At 34.4% G+C, this 18,349-nt stretch overlaps 3 protein-coding genes across 3 annotated transcripts in view; 2 read left to right on the forward strand and 1 right to left on the reverse strand.

Moving 5' to 3' along the window:
• erap1b (endoplasmic reticulum aminopeptidase 1b) overlaps positions 1–18,349 on the forward strand; it is a 154,132-nt gene that overhangs the window by 83,059 nt on the left and 52,724 nt on the right. The window lies entirely within an intron of this gene.
• On the reverse strand, positions 12,590–14,577 carry LOC133979390 (zinc finger protein 846-like). Its single transcript, XM_062417903.1, has 2 exons — positions 14,406–14,577; positions 12,590–14,229 (listed from the first exon to the last, which is right to left on the reverse strand). The coding sequence occupies exons 1-2, from the start codon at positions 14,575–14,577 to the stop codon at positions 13,238–13,240; spliced, it is 1,164 nt and encodes a 387-aa protein (XP_062273887.1). The 3' UTR covers positions 12,590–13,237.
• cenatac (centrosomal AT-AC splicing factor) lies at positions 14,709–18,349 on the forward strand (the record flags this gene model as incomplete). Its single annotated transcript, XM_062416975.1, is given in 7 exon segments — positions 14,709–14,931; positions 15,966–16,132; positions 16,654–16,752; positions 16,840–16,906; positions 17,641–17,703; positions 18,068–18,135; positions 18,242–18,349. Coding segments are annotated over 7 exon segments (689 nt in total), but the record flags the coding sequence as incomplete, so codon positions are not given.

Raw genomic sequence — 18,349 nt, forward strand, 5'->3', positions numbered from 1 at the left:
TGTATAATATTAACGCTATTGACGATTTTTCACAATAAAATTTCCCAAAAATATGCAAAAACACATTTTTCTGAAATAACTGTTGTAGTATGATTATCTGGTGACCCTTGTTGTATAGCATGATTTTGGTGAGTATACAGTGTATAATATTAACGCTATTGACGATTTTTCACAATAAAATTCCCCAAAAATATGCAAAAACACATTTTTCTGAAATAACTGTTGTAGTCCGAATATCTGGTGACCCTTGTTGTGTAGCATGATTTTGGTCATCCTACACTGTATAATATTAACGCTATTGACGATTTTTCACAATAAAACTCCCCAAAAATATGCAAAAACACATTTTTCTGAAATAACTGTTGTAGTACGATTATCAGGTGACCCTTGTCATGTAGCATTATTTTGGTCATCCTACACTGTATAATATTAACGCTATTTACGATTTTTCACGATAAAATTCCCCAAACATACGCAAAAACAAATTTTTCTGATATAACTGTTGTAGTACAATTATCAGGTGACCCTTGTTGTATAGCATGATTTTGGTGAGTATACAGTGTATAATATTAACGCTATTGACGACTTTTCACAATAAAATTACCCAAAAATATGCAAAAAGTTTTTTTTTTCTGAAATGACTATTGTAGTATGATTATCATTTGACCCTTGTTGTGTATCATGATTTTGGTCATCCTACACTGTACAATATTAACGCTATTGATGATTTTTCACGATAAAATTCCCCAAAAATATGCAAAAACAAATGTTTCTGAAATAACTGTTGTAGTATGATTATCTGGTGACCCTTGTTGTATAGCATGATTTTGGTGAGTATACAGTGTATAATATTAACGCTATTGACGACTTTTCACAATAAAATTCCCCAAAAATATGCAAAAACAAATTTTTCTGAAATAACTGTTGTAGTATGATTATCTGGTGACCCTTGTTGTATAGCATGATTTTGGTGAGTATACAGTGTATAATATTAACGCTATTGACGACTTTTCACAATAAAATTCCCCAAAAATATGCAAAAACAAATTTTTCTGAAATAACTGTTGTAGTATGATTATCTGGTGACCCTTGTTGTATAGCATGATTTTGGTGAGTATACAGTGTATAATATTAACGCTATTGACGATTTTTCACAATAAAATTCCCCAAAAATATGCAAAAAGATTTTTTTTTCTGAAATAACTGTTGTAGTATGATTATCAGGTGACCCTTGTTGTGTAGCATGATTTTGGTCATCCTACACTGTATAATATTAACGCTATTGACGATTTTTCACAATAAAATTCCCCAAAAATATGCAAAAACACATTTTTCTGAAATAACTGTTGTAGTCCAATTATCTGGTGACCCTTGTTGTGTAGCATGATTTTGGTCATCCTACACTGTATAATATTAACGCTATTAATGATGTTTCACAATAAAATTCCCCAAAAATATGCAAAAACAAATTTTTCTGAAATAACTGTTGTAGTCGGATTATCTGGTGACCCTTGTTGTGTAGCATGATTTTGGTCATCCTACACTGTATAATATTAACGCTATTGATGATTTTTCACAATAAAATTCCCCAAAAATATGCAAAAACACATTTTTCTGAAATAACTGTTGTAGTCCAATTATCTGGTGACCTTTGTTTTGTAGAATGATTTTGGTCATCCTACACTGTATAATATTAACGCTATTGACGATTTTTCACAATAAAATTCCCCAAAAATATGCAAAAACACATTTTTCTGAAATAACTGTTGTAGTATGATTATCTGGTGACCCTTGTTGTATAGCATGATTTTGGTGAGTATACAGTGTATAATATTAACGCTATTGACGATTTTTCACAATAAAATTCCTCAAAAATATGCAAAAAGATTTTTTTTCTTCTGAAATGACTATTGTAGTATGATTATCAGGTGACCCTTGTTGTGTATCATGATTTTGGTCATCCTACACTGTATAATATTAACGCTATTGACGATTTTTCACGATAAAATTCCCCAAAAATATGCAAAAACAAATTTTTCTGAAATAACTGTTGTAGTATGATTATCAGGTGACCTTTGTTGTGTACCATGATTTTGGTCATCCTACACTGTATAATATTAACGCTATTGATGATTTTTCACAATAAAATTCCCCAAAAATATGCAAAAACAAATTTTTCTGAAATAACTGTTGTAGTATGATTATCTGGTGACCCTTGTTGTATAGCATGATTTTGGTGAGTATACAGTGTATAATATTAACGCTATTGACGACTTTTCACAATAAAATTCCCCAAAATTATGCAAAAAGTTTTTTTTTTCTGAAATGAATATTGTAGTATGATTATCAGGTGACCCTTGTTGTGTATCATGATTTTGGTCATCCTACACTGTATAATATTAACGCTATTGACGATTTTTCACAATAAAATTTCCCAAAAATATGCAAAAACACATTTTTCTGAAATAACTGTTGAAGTCGGATTATCTGGTGACCCTTGTTGTGTAGCATGATTTTGGTCATCCTACACTGTATAATATTAACGCTATTGACGATTTTTCACAATAAAATTCCCCAAAAATATGCAAAAACACATTTTTCTGAAATAACTGTTGTAGTACGATTATCAGGTGACCCTTGTCGTGTAGCATGATTTTGGTCATCCTACACGGTATAATATTAACGCTATTTACGATTGTTCACGATAAAATTCCCCAAAACTATGCAAAAATATTTTTTTTCCTGAAATGACTGCTGTAGTATGATTATCAGGTGACCCTTGTTGTGTAGCATGATTTTGGTCATCCTACACTGTATAATATTAACGCTATTGACGATTTCTCACAATAAAATTACCCAAAAATATGCAAAAAGATTTTTTTTCTGAAATGACTGTTGTAGTATGATTATCAGGTGACCCTTGTTGTGTAGCATGATTTTGGTCATCATACACTGTATAATATTAACGCTATTGACGATTTTTCACGATAAAATTCCCCAAAACTATGCAAAAACAAATGTTTCTGAAATAACTGATGTAGTATGATTTTCAGGTGACCCTTGTTGTGTATCATGATTTTGGTCATCCTACACTGTATAATATTAACGCTATTGACGATTTTTCACAATAAAATTCCCCAAAAATATGCAAAAACAAATTTTTCTGAAATAACTGTTGTAGTCCAATTATCTGGTGACCTTTGTTGTGTAGAATGACTTTGGTCATCCTACACTGTATAATATTAACGCTATTGACGATTTTTCACGATAAAATTCCCGAAAAAATATGCAAAAAGATTTTTTTTCTGAAATGACTGATGTAGTATGATTATCAGGTGACCCTTGTTGTGTATCATGATTTTGGTCATCCTACACTGTATAATATTAACGCTATTGACGATTTTTCACAATAAAATTCCCCAAAAATATGCAAAAACAAATGTTTCTCAAATAACTGTTGTAGTATGATTATCAGGTGACCCTTGTTGTGTATCATGATTTTGGTCATCCTACACTGTATAATATTAACGCTATTGATGATTTTTCACAATAAAATTTCCCAAAAATATGCAAAAACACATTTTTCTGAAATAACTGTTGTAGTATGATTATCTGGTGACCCTTGTTGTATAGCATGATTTTGGTGAGTATACACTGTATAATATTAACTCTATTGATGATTTTTCACAATAAAATTCCCCAAAAATATGCAAAAACACATTTTTCTGAAATAACTGTTGTAGTACGATTATCAGGTGACCCTTGTCGTGTAGCATGATTTTGATCATCCTACACTGTATAATATTAACGCTATTTACGATTGTTCACGATAAAATTCCCCAAAAATATGCAAAAAGATTTTTTTTCTGAAATGACTGTTGCAGTATGATTATCAGGTGACCCTTGTTGTGTAGCATGATTTTGGTCATCCTACACTGTATAATATTAACGCTATTGACGATTTTTCACGATAAAATTCCCCAAAAATATGCAAAAAGATTTATTTTCTGAAATGACTGTTGTAGTATGATTATCAGGTGACCCTTGTTGTATAGCATGATTTTGGTCATCCTACACTGTATAATATTAACACTATTGACGATTGTTCACGATAAAATTCCCCAAAAATATGCAAAAAGATTTTTTTTTCTGAAATGACTGCTGTAGTATGATTATCAGGTGACCCTTGTTGTGTAGCATGATTTTGGTCATCCTACACTGTATAATATTAACGCTATTGACGATTTTTCACAATAAAATTCCCCAAAAATATGCAAAAAGATTTTTTTTCTGAAATGACTGTTGTAGTATGATTATCAGGTGACCCTTGTTGTGTATCATGATTTTGGTCATCCTACACTGTATAATATTAACGCTATTGATGATTTTTCACAATAAAATTTCCCAAAAATATGCAAAAACACATTTTTCTGAAATAACTGTTGTAGTATGATTATCTGGTGACCCTTGTTGTATAGCATGATTTTGGTGAGTATACACTGTATAATATTAACGCTATTGATGATTTTTCACAATAAAATTCCCCAAAAATATGCAAAAAGTTTTTTTTTTCTGAAATGACTATTGTAGTATGATTATCAGGTGACCCTTGTTGTGTATCATGATTTTGGTCATCCTACACTGTATAATATTAACGCTATTTACGATTGTTCACGATAAAATTCCCCAAACATACGCAAAAACAAATTTTTCTGATATAACTGTTGTAGTACAATTATCAGGTGACCCTTGTTGTGTATCATGATTTGGTCATCCTACACTGTATAATATTAACGCTATTGACGATTTTTCACGACAAAATTCCCCAAAAAAATGCAAAAACACATTTTTCTGAAATAACTGTTGTAGTATGATTATCAGGTGACCCTTGTTGTGTATCATGATTTTGGTCATCCTACACTGTATAATATTAACGCTATTGACGATTTTTCACAATAAAATTCCCCAAAAATATGCAAAAACACATTTTTCTGAAATAACTGTTGTAGTCCAATTATCTGGTGACCTTTGTTGTGTAGAATGATTTTGGTCATCCTACACTGTATAATATTAACGCTATTGACGATTTTTCACGACAAAATTCCCCAAAAAAATGCAAAAACAAATGTTTCTCAAATAACTGTTGTAGTATGATTATCAGGTGACCCTTGTTGTGTATCATGATTTTGGTCATCCTACACTGTATAATATTAACGCTATTGACGATTTTTCACAATAAAATTCCCCAAAAATATGCAAAAACACATTTTTCTGAAATAACTGTTGTAGTCCAATTATCTGGTGACCTTTGTTGTGTAGAATGATTTTGGTCATCCTACACTGTATAATATTAACACTATTGACGATTTTTCACGATAAAATTCCCCAAAAATATGCAAAAAGATTTTTTTTCTGAAATGACTGATGTAGTATGATTATCAGGTGACCCTTGTTGTGTATCATGATTTTGGTCATCCTACACTGTATAATATTAACGCTATTGACGATTTTTCACGATAAAATTCCCCAAAAATATGCAAAAACAAATGTTTCTGAAATAACTGTTGTAGTATGATTATCAGGGGACCTTTGTTGTGTATCATGATTTTGGTCATCCTACACTGTATAATATTAACGCTATTGACGATTTTTCACAATAAAATTCCCCAAAAATATGCAAAAACAAATTTTTCTGAAATAACTGTTGTAGTATGATTATCTGGTGACCCTTGTTGTATAGCATGATTTTGGTGAGTATACAGTGTATAATATTAACGCTATTGACGACTTTTCACAATAAAATTCCCCAAAATTATGCAAAAAGTTTTTTTTTTCTGAAATGACTATTGTAGTCCAATTATCTGGTGACCCTTGTTGTGTAGCATGATTTTGGTCATCCTACACTATATAATATTAACGCTATTGATGATTTTTCACGATAAAATTCCCCAAAAATATGCAAAAACAAATGTTTCTGAAATAACTGTTGTAGTATGATTATCAGGTGACCCTTGTTGTGTATCATGATTTTGGTCATCCTACACTGTATAATATTAACGCTATTGACGATTTTTCACAATAAAATTTCCCAAAAATATGCAAAAACACATTTTTCTGAAATAACTGTTGTAGTATGATTATCTGGTGACCCTTGTTGTATAGCATGATTTTGGTGAGTATACAGTGTATAATATTAACGCTATTGACGATTTTTCACAATAAAATTCCCCAAAAATATGCAAAAACACATTTTTCTGAAATAACTGTTGTAGTCCGAATATCTGGTGACCCTTGTTGTGTAGCATGATTTTGGTCATCCTACACTGTATAATATTAACGCTATTGACGATTTTTCACAATAAAACTCCCCAAAATATGCAAAAACACATTTTTCTGAAATAACTGTTGTAGTACGATTATCAGGTGACCCTTGTCATGTAGCATTATTTTGGTCATCCTACACTGTATAATATTAACGCTATTGATGATTTTTCACGATAAAATTCCCCAAAAATATGCAAAAAGATTTTTTTTCTAAATTGACTGATGTAGTATGATTATCAGGTGACCCTTGTCATGTAGCATGATTTTGGTCATCCTACACTGTATAATATTAACGCTATTGACGATTTTTCACAATAAAATTCCCCAAAAATATGCAAAAACACATTTTTCTGAAATAACTGTTGTAGTATGATTATCAGGTGACCCTTGTCATGTAGCATGATTTTGGTCATCCTACACTGTATAATATTAACGCTATTGACGATTTTTCACGATAAAATTCCCCAAAAATTTGCAAAAACAAATGTTTCTGAAATAACTGTTGTTGTCCAATTATCTGGTGACCCTCGTTGTGTAGAATGATTTTGGTCATCCTACACTGTATAATATTAACGCTATTGACGATTTTTCACGATAAAATTCCCCAAAAATATGCAAAAAGATTTTTTTTCTGAAATAACTGTTGTAGTATGATTATTAGGTGACCGTTGTTGTTTATCATGATTTTGGTCATCCTACACTGTATAATATTAACGCTATTGACAATTTTGCACGATAAAATTCCCCAAAAATATGCAAAAACTAATGTTTCTGAAATAACTGTTGTAGTATGATTATCAGGTGACCCTTGTTGTGTATCATGATTTTGGTCATCCTACACTGTATAATATTAACGCTATTTACGATTGTTCACGATAAAATTCCCCAAAAAAAAGGCAAAAACAAATTTTTCTGATATAACTGTTGTAGTACAATTATCAGGTGACCCTTGTTGTGTATCATGATTTTGGTCATCCTACACTGTATAATACTAACGCTATTGATGATTTTTTACAATAAAATTCCCCAAAAATATGCAAAAACAAATGTTTCTGAAATAACTGTTGTAGTATGATTATCAGGTGACCCTTGTTGTGTATCATGATTTTGGTCATCCTACACTGTATAATATTAACGCTATTGACGATTTTTCACAATAAAATTCCCCAAAAATATGCAAAAACACATTTTTCTGAAATAACTGTTGTAGTCCAATTATCTGGTGTCCTTTGTTGTGTAGAATGATTTTGGTCATCCTACACTGTATAATATTAACACTATTGACGATTTTTCACGAAAAAATTCCCCAAGAATATGCAAAAAGATTTTTTTTCTGAAATGACTGATGTAGTATGATTATCAGGTGACCCTTGTTGTGTATCATGATTTTGGTCATCCTACACTGTATAATATTAACGCTATTGACGATTTTTCACGATAAAATTCCCCAAAAATATGCAAAAACAAATGTTTCTGAAATAACTGTTGTAGTATGATTATCAGGTGACCCTTGTTGTGTATCATGATTTTGGTCATCCTACACTGTATAATATTAACGCTATTGACGATTTTTCACAATAAAATTCCCCAAAAATATGCAAAAACACATTTTTCTGAAATAACTGTTGTAGTATGATTATCTGGTGACCCTTGTTGTATAGCATGATTTTGGTGAGTATACAGTGTAAAATATTAACGCTATTGATGATTTTTCACAATAAAATTCCCCAAAAATATGCAAAAAGTTTTTTTTTTCTGAAATGACTATTGTAGTATGATTATCAGGTGACCCTTGTTGTGTATCATGATTTTGGTCATCCTACACTGTATAATATTAACGCTATTGACGATTTTTCACAATAAAATTCCCCAAAAATATGCAAAAACACATTTTCTGAAATAACTGTTGTAGTCCGATTATCTGGTGACCCTTGTTGTGTAGCATGATTTTGGTCATCCTACACTGTATAATATTAACGCTATTGACGATTTTTCACAATAAAATTCCCCAATAATATGCAAAAAGATTTTTTATGAAATAACTGTTGTAGTGTGATTATCAGATGACCGTTGTTGTGTATAGTGAATTTGGTGAGACTACAGTGAATAAAAGTGGAGATATTGAATATTTTTTGCTTTGGTACTGCACTTTGTAGACGGTCCCTAAGCGCTCGCCTCTCCGCACACAGCGCATAGAGAGCAATGTATTTCCTGCAGCCTGGATGGCGACTCGTTTTGGCGAAAATGAGTTTGTAATCAATATTTTACCTTACTACGATAGGAAAGAGACATTTTTTATGTTTTAACAATGTTTCGTTTATGAGCTATTGATCGCTGAAGTTCGAATCTGCCAATCTCTTTCTAACTTTACCCAAGTTAAAAAGCCTTTGTCCCTGATCATCTCCTTTGAAAGTAGCATCATGTGTGTCAGACTCTCAGCTGAGGGAACACATAGGTTATATGAACCGCAGCATTTAATGATGCCACCGGACGAAGCCGTGCAGTTACAATAACGCTCACTGTATGTATCACGTTGCCAAGGGAACCTATAGCCTATCAGTGATCAGAATCTAGTTTGTATTGATTTGCAGGTTGTTGTTGTTGCTCTGACTGAACTACTGAATGTGTCTGTAGTGTTCTCTGGAAATTTGTCCTTCAATAAAATCACAGATACTATACTATATTATTGATCAGTCTGACGAAATGTGCTATAATTCCTTTAAACCATTATGTTAACACTTTGATGATGTTTCATGCTTGGTCCTGATTTGCTGAAGTCCGTTTTACACTGCTATAGTACAGCTAATAGAACCCTGATTAGAAAATTGCGCAATTCTTACCACAGATAATATCTGATCAATAAAAATCATTCCACTTTGATCTGCCGAAAACTAAAGTGATTTCATAGGACAGTGTCAGAGCTTGAGCATAATTCAGCTGCATCAAGTTTAAAGTTTCAGAGCTCTACAATGTGCAGCTGTTACCAGAAATACGGGAGGCATTGAGAGTGCACCGAGCACCCAGGAATGATATTAATATGAATATTATTAATTAGTATTTCGTGCGTACGTTATACCTATTTCGTGGCCAAGAAAAAAGTAGGCTATAACGTGCGCACGAATTAGTATCTCGGGGCCACGAATTAGTATTTCGTGCGCACGTTATAGCTATATTGTGGCCACAATTTAAAAAATGTTTTTTTTTACCATGATCCTTTACGGGCTCCGTAGTAAAGCGGTGATTATAACTGTATGAAACAGAATAATCAGCTTTATATAACACCACAGTTGTTAAGATATATAACTGTAATCATTTGCTCGTAATGATGCGACGCTAGTTAGTTAATTTCTGATGGAAACGTTGAGGTTAAAGTCTTAGGAAACATTAATAATGGTATTCAGTGGCTGATTGTCTATTTTTGCACTACTTACCCTTTTTAGATTTGTGAAACCTGTATTTCTCCATTCACATCACATTAGACAAGGTCCCGATCAAAAACTAATTTGTCTGACAGTGATTTGCCAAATCTGGACTAGATTAACAAGAAAGCTTCCTTGAGAAAAATGTAGTGATTTGATAGAAGTGCAGTGGTTTTTGATCTGCTCCTCGCAGTATTTTCTGTTTTCAAATGCTAAATAAAGGTTTTACAAATCTGTAAGTGGAAATAAACAGCATTAAGGCTTTTTCTACAATGTGTAACAGTTCTCCACAAGTGTAAGTGGTGCAAAAACAGAGAATCAACTCCTAAATATCATTATTTATGTTTCCCCTAACCTGAATCAAAAGGTAACTTAAGCATTGTCTGATGTCTACATTTGTTGTTGTACATAATGTACCTCTTATAAAGGATTCATGAGCATTAATCAAAGGCATAATCGATCATTCACAGTGCTCTATCAATACTTTACAATCCATTAATAAGCCTAGTTTTTGGGATTGCCAGGTTGTCTAAAATTCCCCTTTTTATACCACAATAACATTTACTTCATTTAAATTCTTTAGGAACACAGTACCACTTACTGATGACTTAGAAAATGTTATCAACAACTATTAAGACCTGATGACTTATCAGAATGTCATTTAACCCTCAATTAATCATAATAATCTACATTTGTCATGAATCTTTTAATAAAAGGTTATTGTGTCAATGCATTATGTGTTAATGTGAATGGTTTGTGAAATATTAATAAAGCATTAGTGAATTATTTATTAACCATTGATTAAGACATTCATTGATGCTAATGAATTCTTTAAAAAAGGCGCTTTTATCTTATTTCGATCTTAGCCAGGCTAAGTCAGAGAACAGTGACCCTGTAAGGAATAACACAAGAACTTTCCTCTTTAACACACACAATAAGAAGGTAAAAACAATGGTCTGACCTCCACAGTCTTCTTTAAAGTGATAAACCAACCATTTAGTCCATCATTTCCATCTTCGTTGTCCCTCCAGAGCTCCCACAGCAACATGTCTGTAAGGAGGAGGAGGTTCTCGCTGATGAGCAGCTCTGCAACCAGGAAAGGAACTCTAGTTTAGACCAAGAGGACCCAGAGCCTCCACTGATTAAAGAGGAGCAGGAGGAGCTCTACACCAATCTGGAGATAGAACAGCTGGTGCTGAAGCAGGAGACTGAAACCTTCATGTTGACTGCTACTTGTGAGGAAAGTGACAGACAGTAAAGACCAAACTCTGGATTTGAGTCCTGATGATACATAAGATACAGATGTCTAGTGACTAAAATCCTTCATCTTGTATATTGCCAACTACACGCTTTTTGTCTTTGTTGTTTATTTTCAATACAGTTTGTATTGTTCTCACAGTTTAATTTGAGATACAGGTTTTGTTGTTTGCTGCTGTATTGATGACTTACACCAATTGTATCTGATGTACTACATGGTGTTGAAAAATATTATATTGACAATAAAATGTTTTTTGATAATGGCTTCTCAAACTGATATTTGTAATTTCATTGATTGGATGATAAGAAAAACTAAAAGTGACATAAAGTGTCAGCATTATATACAGTAAATGCCTGAACAAACATATACAACAAAATGCTTTGCTTGTGATCTTTTGCATTCATTTTAATTTTACTTTGCTTCATGAGGTGATAATATACATATACCAGATTGATAGATAGATAGAGATGACTTTATTGATCCCAAAGGGACTTCACATCAAATACAAAAACAATTATGTTTTGTCAAAGCTATATTTGAAATCATAATCTGTTATGTATAGAAACGCTCTTGATTTTGCATAATTCATTTGGTTTTATTAACCGATGTATGAAGGGGAACTTAGGGAAACATTGAACTTCCATGTTACAAAACAATACTATATTTTGTTAAACATTCCACTATTTGCTAAGAATTGTACTACCCCTCTGAATTTCCCTCACCTTATTACCAATAGTTCCTAGTATCCCTTCCAAACCCCATCTGTTTGGCATCTCTCATCCTTTGTTGTAAACTGACTCTTCATTATATTTCACACAGTGCATTAATAAATGTTCAGCATTTTCAATTATATTACAATGTGCATGTGATTGTGACTTTACTTTTCCCCAATAAAAATTGTGTCTTATTTTAACCAGTGTGATCAAAGAAGAAATGCAACACAATCAATACACAGGACTACCCTGTCAGATCTTACTTCTTCTTCCCACTAAAGACCAATAATCACTGCTATTGTCTCAGCTGTTTGAACTGACAACCTGTCTGTAATTATATTTCAATCAGGAGAGACCAGAGAATGAAATAAAAGAATGTTTATTATACGGATGATATAAATGATTAGGTATTGTCAGAGCCTTTGGCGCTTGGACTCTGCAGAGAGAATTTTTGAATCGAAGGACGTCAGTACTGAGCAGCAGCATGATAGATCCCCTCATGGAGTCCAGACAGTGGTGGTGGTGGCTGATGACCTCGATCAATCAATCTCGGGCCAAATCACATCAGAAGTCATCTTGAGGCACCTTTCACATGGAGCAGGACTAGACTGTATTCACTGATTAATTTAGAAAGAGACCCACAGAACTGAGAATCAACCACTGACACAGCGCTCTGAAAACAGCACTGAGTGGATAGACTGATGCACTGTTTTGCAACAAGATAAAAGTGGAGGCATGATATTTTACAGATTAACAATAAATGTTATTGTAAAAAAGGACATCAGTACACTGAAACAGTAAACTTCATTAGGAATTTAATAACTAAATAAAAAATAGAACAAAAAAACGTGTATATTAAACCAGAATAAAGAAAAATGATCAAATATACATAAAATGCTACCTATGCAACTTTAAAAAAAAAAAATTAGACCACATAAATGCTGACAGTGATTTATCTGTGACAGGCTAATATCAGCAAGTAAAATAAGCCCTGCTGTCTAAATAAATGTACTGGTGTAAAAAATATATTAAGTGCAATATTTACTTTGGAAATGTAGTGAAATATTACAATACAGCTTACATGTCAACTTTCATTATAAATGTGACGCTCTTTTTAGTTTTTAGTGTCATCTCCTGTCCATCAAATTGTTACTAAATCAGCCTGTTATGTACAGACTGTACATTAAGAATATAAACAAAAGCCACAAGATGACAGTCATCAACCATCAGTTTGACGACCACTACTGTGTATACTATTAAACAAAGATCTTCACAAATAAACAGTAATGTCAAGGGGGTGAAAAACAACTGAGGTTATTTGCAAAAGCTTGGTCATATTGTCACCAATACACTCTTTCATTGCATTGAGGTAATGTTTCAAAAGGAAATTATGAATGTTAACTCAAAACCGAAGATGGTTTTACTTATCATCATCTTTTCACCAGTGTGGGTTCTGGTGTGTTTTGGAAATTTGTCATATTGGTCTCTATAACAAAAAAAGGACCTGTCTTTTTGGTCTTGGCCTACCCTGAATCCTTCATGCTGCAGTTCAGCTTTTCACCACCGTGGTACATATTAATATGTCTTGTCAAATTTAACTTCTGAGTGAATCTTTTCCCACATGTGTTGCAACGGAACAGGCCCTGACCTCTGTGGGTCTTCATATGCCTCTCGATTAATGACAAGTCAAATGTTTTTCCACAGGTTTCCCTGGAGTTTGTCTCATCGACTATGTGTGTTCTCATATGGTTTTTCAAGTTTGACCTCTGACTGAATCTTTTCCCACAGGTGATGCAAAAGAAATGCTTCTCACTTGTGTGGATTCTCATGTGGGCCATTAACCCACTGTTAAATCTGAAATCTCTCCCACATATTCCACAATTCTTTGGTCCGTCACCTTTGTGGAGTGTCAGGTGTCTTCGCAAATTGAACATATGCTTAAACTGGTTTCCACAAGTTTCACATCTGAAAGACTTTTCACTGCTGTGAGAACTCTCTTGTGTATTATTGTTTGTCTTTAACATAGTAGAGGTGTGTTCATTGTCAGTGTGACTTTCACTTTCACAATGTCTCTTTTGTGCTTTTGTCTCTGTATTTCTAGTAGATCCTGAGTCTCCTTGTTTGCCTCCTTTGTGATCTTGGCTCTCAGCTACATGAGAGTTATGAGAGAGAAGCTGGTCATCATTATTTAATTCTGGTACCTCAGAGCTTTTAACTGGTATGCTGAAAACATGCTCATCCTCTAATGCACTCTGAGTTTCATCAAGACTGGAGTCCTGAGTCTGATATTCATTTTCCTCATAAGTAGCAGTCGATATAAAGGTTTCAGTCTCCTGCTTCAGCACCAGCTGCTCTCCCTCCAGACTGACGCAGAGCTCATCCTGCTCTTCTTTAATCTGTGGAGGCTCTGGGTCCACTTGGTCCAAACTAGAGTTTGTCTCCTGGTCACAGAGCTGCTGGTCAGTGAGAACATCCTCCTCCTTCTCCTCCTTACAGACATGTTGCTGTGGGAGCTCTGGAGGGACAAAAGGACACAAGAAGTAGGTAACCAATAATATAATAAAATGCACATTGAGCAAATAAATGGAGAACAGAGAGGAGGAGAACAGAGGGAAGAACACAGAAGAAAGGACATTATATTATCAAAATCTGTCTGTTTGTTTTTTAAAGGAACTTTAAGGTTTTACAGACCTATCCTGTTTAACGTAATTTCAGGTTTCCAAGCGGTATCCAGCAGTCTGCGCTGACGGTCGATCTCTTCTTCATACTCGACGACAGTTTTGTGAAAAACTCTGAATATTTCTTCAGCAGCAGCAGTTAGTCTCTCGTTGATGAACTCTCTTAAATACTGAGCTGAAGACATTGTTGGTAAATTACCAGTGAAATGTGCCCGTGTCCTGCTGAGAGGTTCCGCATGTACCTCTCCGATCTGTTTCAGAGGGGAAACATAATCTAGACGGAATCACTTCCTGTTATTACAAGTGTTACCTTGCTTTAGCTGGGGGAGATAAGACCGCACAAAATACTTGGTTATTTCCCCTGAGTCATTCCTTAACTCAGCTTTTTAGTGTGTTTTTTAAGTTTCTTACATGCTTTCTAAATGGGCGCGTTTTACTGTGCCATATGTAGGCAGACGACATTCACGGGAAAGGGACACATCTTCGGAAAAAATCATCAAAGCAGGCTGAGAGTAGTTCTTCTTAAATTCTTAGAAAAGGTAAGTAGGTTAATATCAACTGATTCTTACTCGTGCAGGGTTTTAAATTTTCTGCCATCTTGCTGAACTTGACTTGACAAAACGTATTTAATCCACTGAAATATGTTTGATTTGGGATTGAGTTGGGATTGAGTTAACATCTGCAAAATGGTCACTGTGAGGTGCAAGCATTAAGGACATTAAATATATTTCACGTACTCGTTTTCTATTCGTATTTATTGTCTCATACACCCGTAAAGGTACAGTGTTTTTCAGTAAGACTAGAATAAGTATTTGCATTTATACAGTCTAAAACACTGTACTGTATATCATATATACAGTCACCGGCCACTTAATTAGGTGCAATCTTGTTTATAATAATATAATTTTGTTGTCTTGATTTGATGATTAGAGCTTAAATTAAGAAAAAGAAAAAAGGATAAAAAGGGCGGGGACTAGAAAAGTTCCTTACTTAATCCTACACCCTTTCCAACATAACATTGCTGTCATTTCTACTTTGTTATATTTTGCTGCCTATATATTTTATTGTGTTATTTTAACATGTTTGAGTTTATACATTTTCATGTTGATATTGTGAAAAAGGTGATCATTTTACTTTTTATTTATTACTGAGGTCGTACTAAGTGGTGGTGGTGTACTGAGGTGCATTATATTGACTGGTGTTCCTAATATTTTGCCCCTCTCATGTCTGTTAATGGAGTGGATAAAATATTAGAAACACCATTCAATATAATGCACCCTAATAAATCATCATCACCTCATCATGTAAAAGCTCACCATCTTATCTCCATGTATTAGTGTAACCAGTGCTGTTGAGATCTAATCGCCATTTTTGTTTCACGTCAATAATTCAGTGACATAAAAACAGATGGAAAATAATATTAGAAACAATACCACACACTACAGCCTCCAAAATTACCTAAACAGCATTTTAACTTTTAGGATTTTTTGCGGGGTTGTTTTTACCGACTGCATCAGTTATAGTTCAGAGTGTAACATTTATGTTTCCTGTGTTTCTGTCTGCCGTCTACCAGGTGAAGGAGGCCCGCCGAACACTGAAAAAACCTCTAGTAGAAAAGTTTGATTGCACTCAGCACAAGGAGACATTCTGGTGCTACTGCTGTGCGCTTGAAATCGAAAGAAATGTTACAGACAACAACATCACAGTGCTGTACGGAGGCCTATTAGAGCACATGGCCACGTGAGTAACTTTTATTTACTGTATCTTAATTTGTTGTCAGTGTTGTCTTGCTTCATGAGCACCTAGTACAACCACAGGATGTTCTCCACAGAGCACACCAGGGTTTGAACAGTATCCTTATCGAACAGAAGAAAAAAATAACCTCAGTTTTAGTGGCTCATAATTATGCTAATGAGAGGTACTATAGCCAGTTAATTAAGAAGGAGGTCACAGCAGGTTCTGTGCTAATTTATAACAGCTGCCACATTTGTGAGAATCCAAAAGTATTAATCAATACCAGCATCATCAATTAATCCATATCACAATAAATTATTAAAAGCACACCATATCCACCCTTGTAAATAGCCTTAGGATATCATCTGCGTTATGTTGTGTGCATGAGAAAATAACTTCAGGCCATTGTTTTTGGTCATCTTGAGCTTATGCTGTAATTGAGTTGCATCTCATGTTGTTATTTGTCTGTGGTTCATGCCTTTTGTCTTCTGGTTGTTGGTTGACATTTCAAATGTGACTGATTTCAGCACAGACCACAGGAAGAACACACACAAGTTCTGGTGGGAAAATAAGGCCGACCCCAAGCTCAGAGATAAGGTCATCATCTCAGAAGAGGAAACTGAAAGGTCTGGTGAGCCAAAAGTCAACATCAGTAAAGTTTGTTTGGAGAATTGAAATATTTCCTGCTAAGATCATTGTCTGTTTTTGTTCAGGTTTAAAGTTGAGGTGGCAAAAGTGTTGGAAACATTTGTGGAGAAGGAAGATGAGTTCATTAAACAGGTAATGCAAAACCACTTTTTTAAAGAAATAAATGAAATCCATATTGACCTTGAAGACAAGTTAACTAGACCAAGAGTCTACAGCCACGCTATCAACTCTGTTAGGCTGTACTTACAGTAGGCACAGCAGTGCTTAAATGCTGACATTAGCATGCCAGCATACTCACAAAGATAATGCAAACATGCTGATGTTAAGCAGGTCATCATCTTTACCAACTTAGTTTTGCTTTTGTTACTTACTGAAGCATTAGATACACGCCCTGCTGAGGGGCTGATGTCATTCATTCTTCAGGTATTTGGGTATGAACCAAAGTATTGGACAATTTGAAAATTCCTTCTAGATAAAAAAGTCTGGATATCACCAAAGTTATTAGAATTCATCCTGAGAGGGACATTCATTTATGTGTTAAATTTCATGACAGTCAATCCAATAGTTGTTTAGATATTTCACTCAAAACTGTAAATGTCAAACTTATGGTGACACAAGAGAAGGCAGGGCATCAACTCCAAAGTCATTAACACCTGAATGAATGTCTGGATCAAATTTCATGGCAATCCATCCAATTGTTTTTATGAGAGATTTTGGTCAGGACCTTAACGGTGGACCGACTGACAGACTCTCACTGCCATCTCTAGAGCCATGCGGCTTGTGTGGCCAAAGAGTGTCCTAAGGAGAACTTAACTTTAACCAGACATGAAATCTGCTGATGCTCTGTTTTTTTCCCATGGTCTTAGCAAGCTGACCACATTCGGGCCCAGGAGAAGCATCGTCAAGAGGTCCTTCAGGCTCTTTTAGAGGTTTGTTTTTCCACGATGCAGTGGCAGTATCCATCACTGTGGCCTTGACTGTTCATGATTTTGAGCCACCTTTTTGTAGCTAATTGTATCTTCCAAATTAGGAAACCAGCAATCCTTAATTTGCATTGTCAGGTTATAATAAAAATCTAAAAAAAGGATTGTAGTTGCAAAGCTAAATGAAGATGGTTAAAATGAATGTATGTTTGAAAGGAAAACGGACAAATAGAGAACATAGAGAGGTTTATGTTACCATTTAAGGCAAAGCATTTTATCAGGATTGTGATGATAATAGCTGAGATGAGGCATGATTAGTAGTCAGACTTCCTCTGTGAAACACTGTTGGCTTTTCCTGAATCAATATCAGCGTGACGCAGAGCCAGAGTCGTCCAATGGACCCAACAGCACAGACATGTCTGCAGGTGATGCCATCAGGTAACACCATGTCTACCTGCATTTCTATCCTTTTTGCATTGTGTCATAATATGCACTTTAAATGACTTTTGTTGGTTTGGGGCTCATCTTGTTGTTTGGGGAACAGCTCTCAGTTTACTGCTCAGGGGTCAGACCAGCAGGCGGGAAGCAGCTTTGTCGACTCGATGGTTGAACTACCGTGGGCTGCAACGGGACAAGGCCTGACTTTCATAGG

Source organism: Scomber scombrus, chromosome 4, assembly GCF_963691925.1.
Source record: "Scomber scombrus chromosome 4, fScoSco1.1, whole genome shotgun sequence".
NCBI lineage: Eukaryota > Metazoa > Chordata > Actinopteri > Scombriformes > Scombridae > Scomber > Scomber scombrus.

Bases quoted from the DNA above. Each gene is read 5' to 3' on its own strand.
- LOC133979390 (XM_062417903.1), bottom strand. From the start codon at position 14,577: ATGTCTTCAGCTCAGTATTTAAGAGAGTTCATCAACGAGAGACTAACT. The intron at 14,230-14,405 runs GTCTGTAAAACC...TTGTCCCTCCAG, and splicing joins AATTACGTTAAACAGGATAG to AGCTCCCACAGCAACATGTC.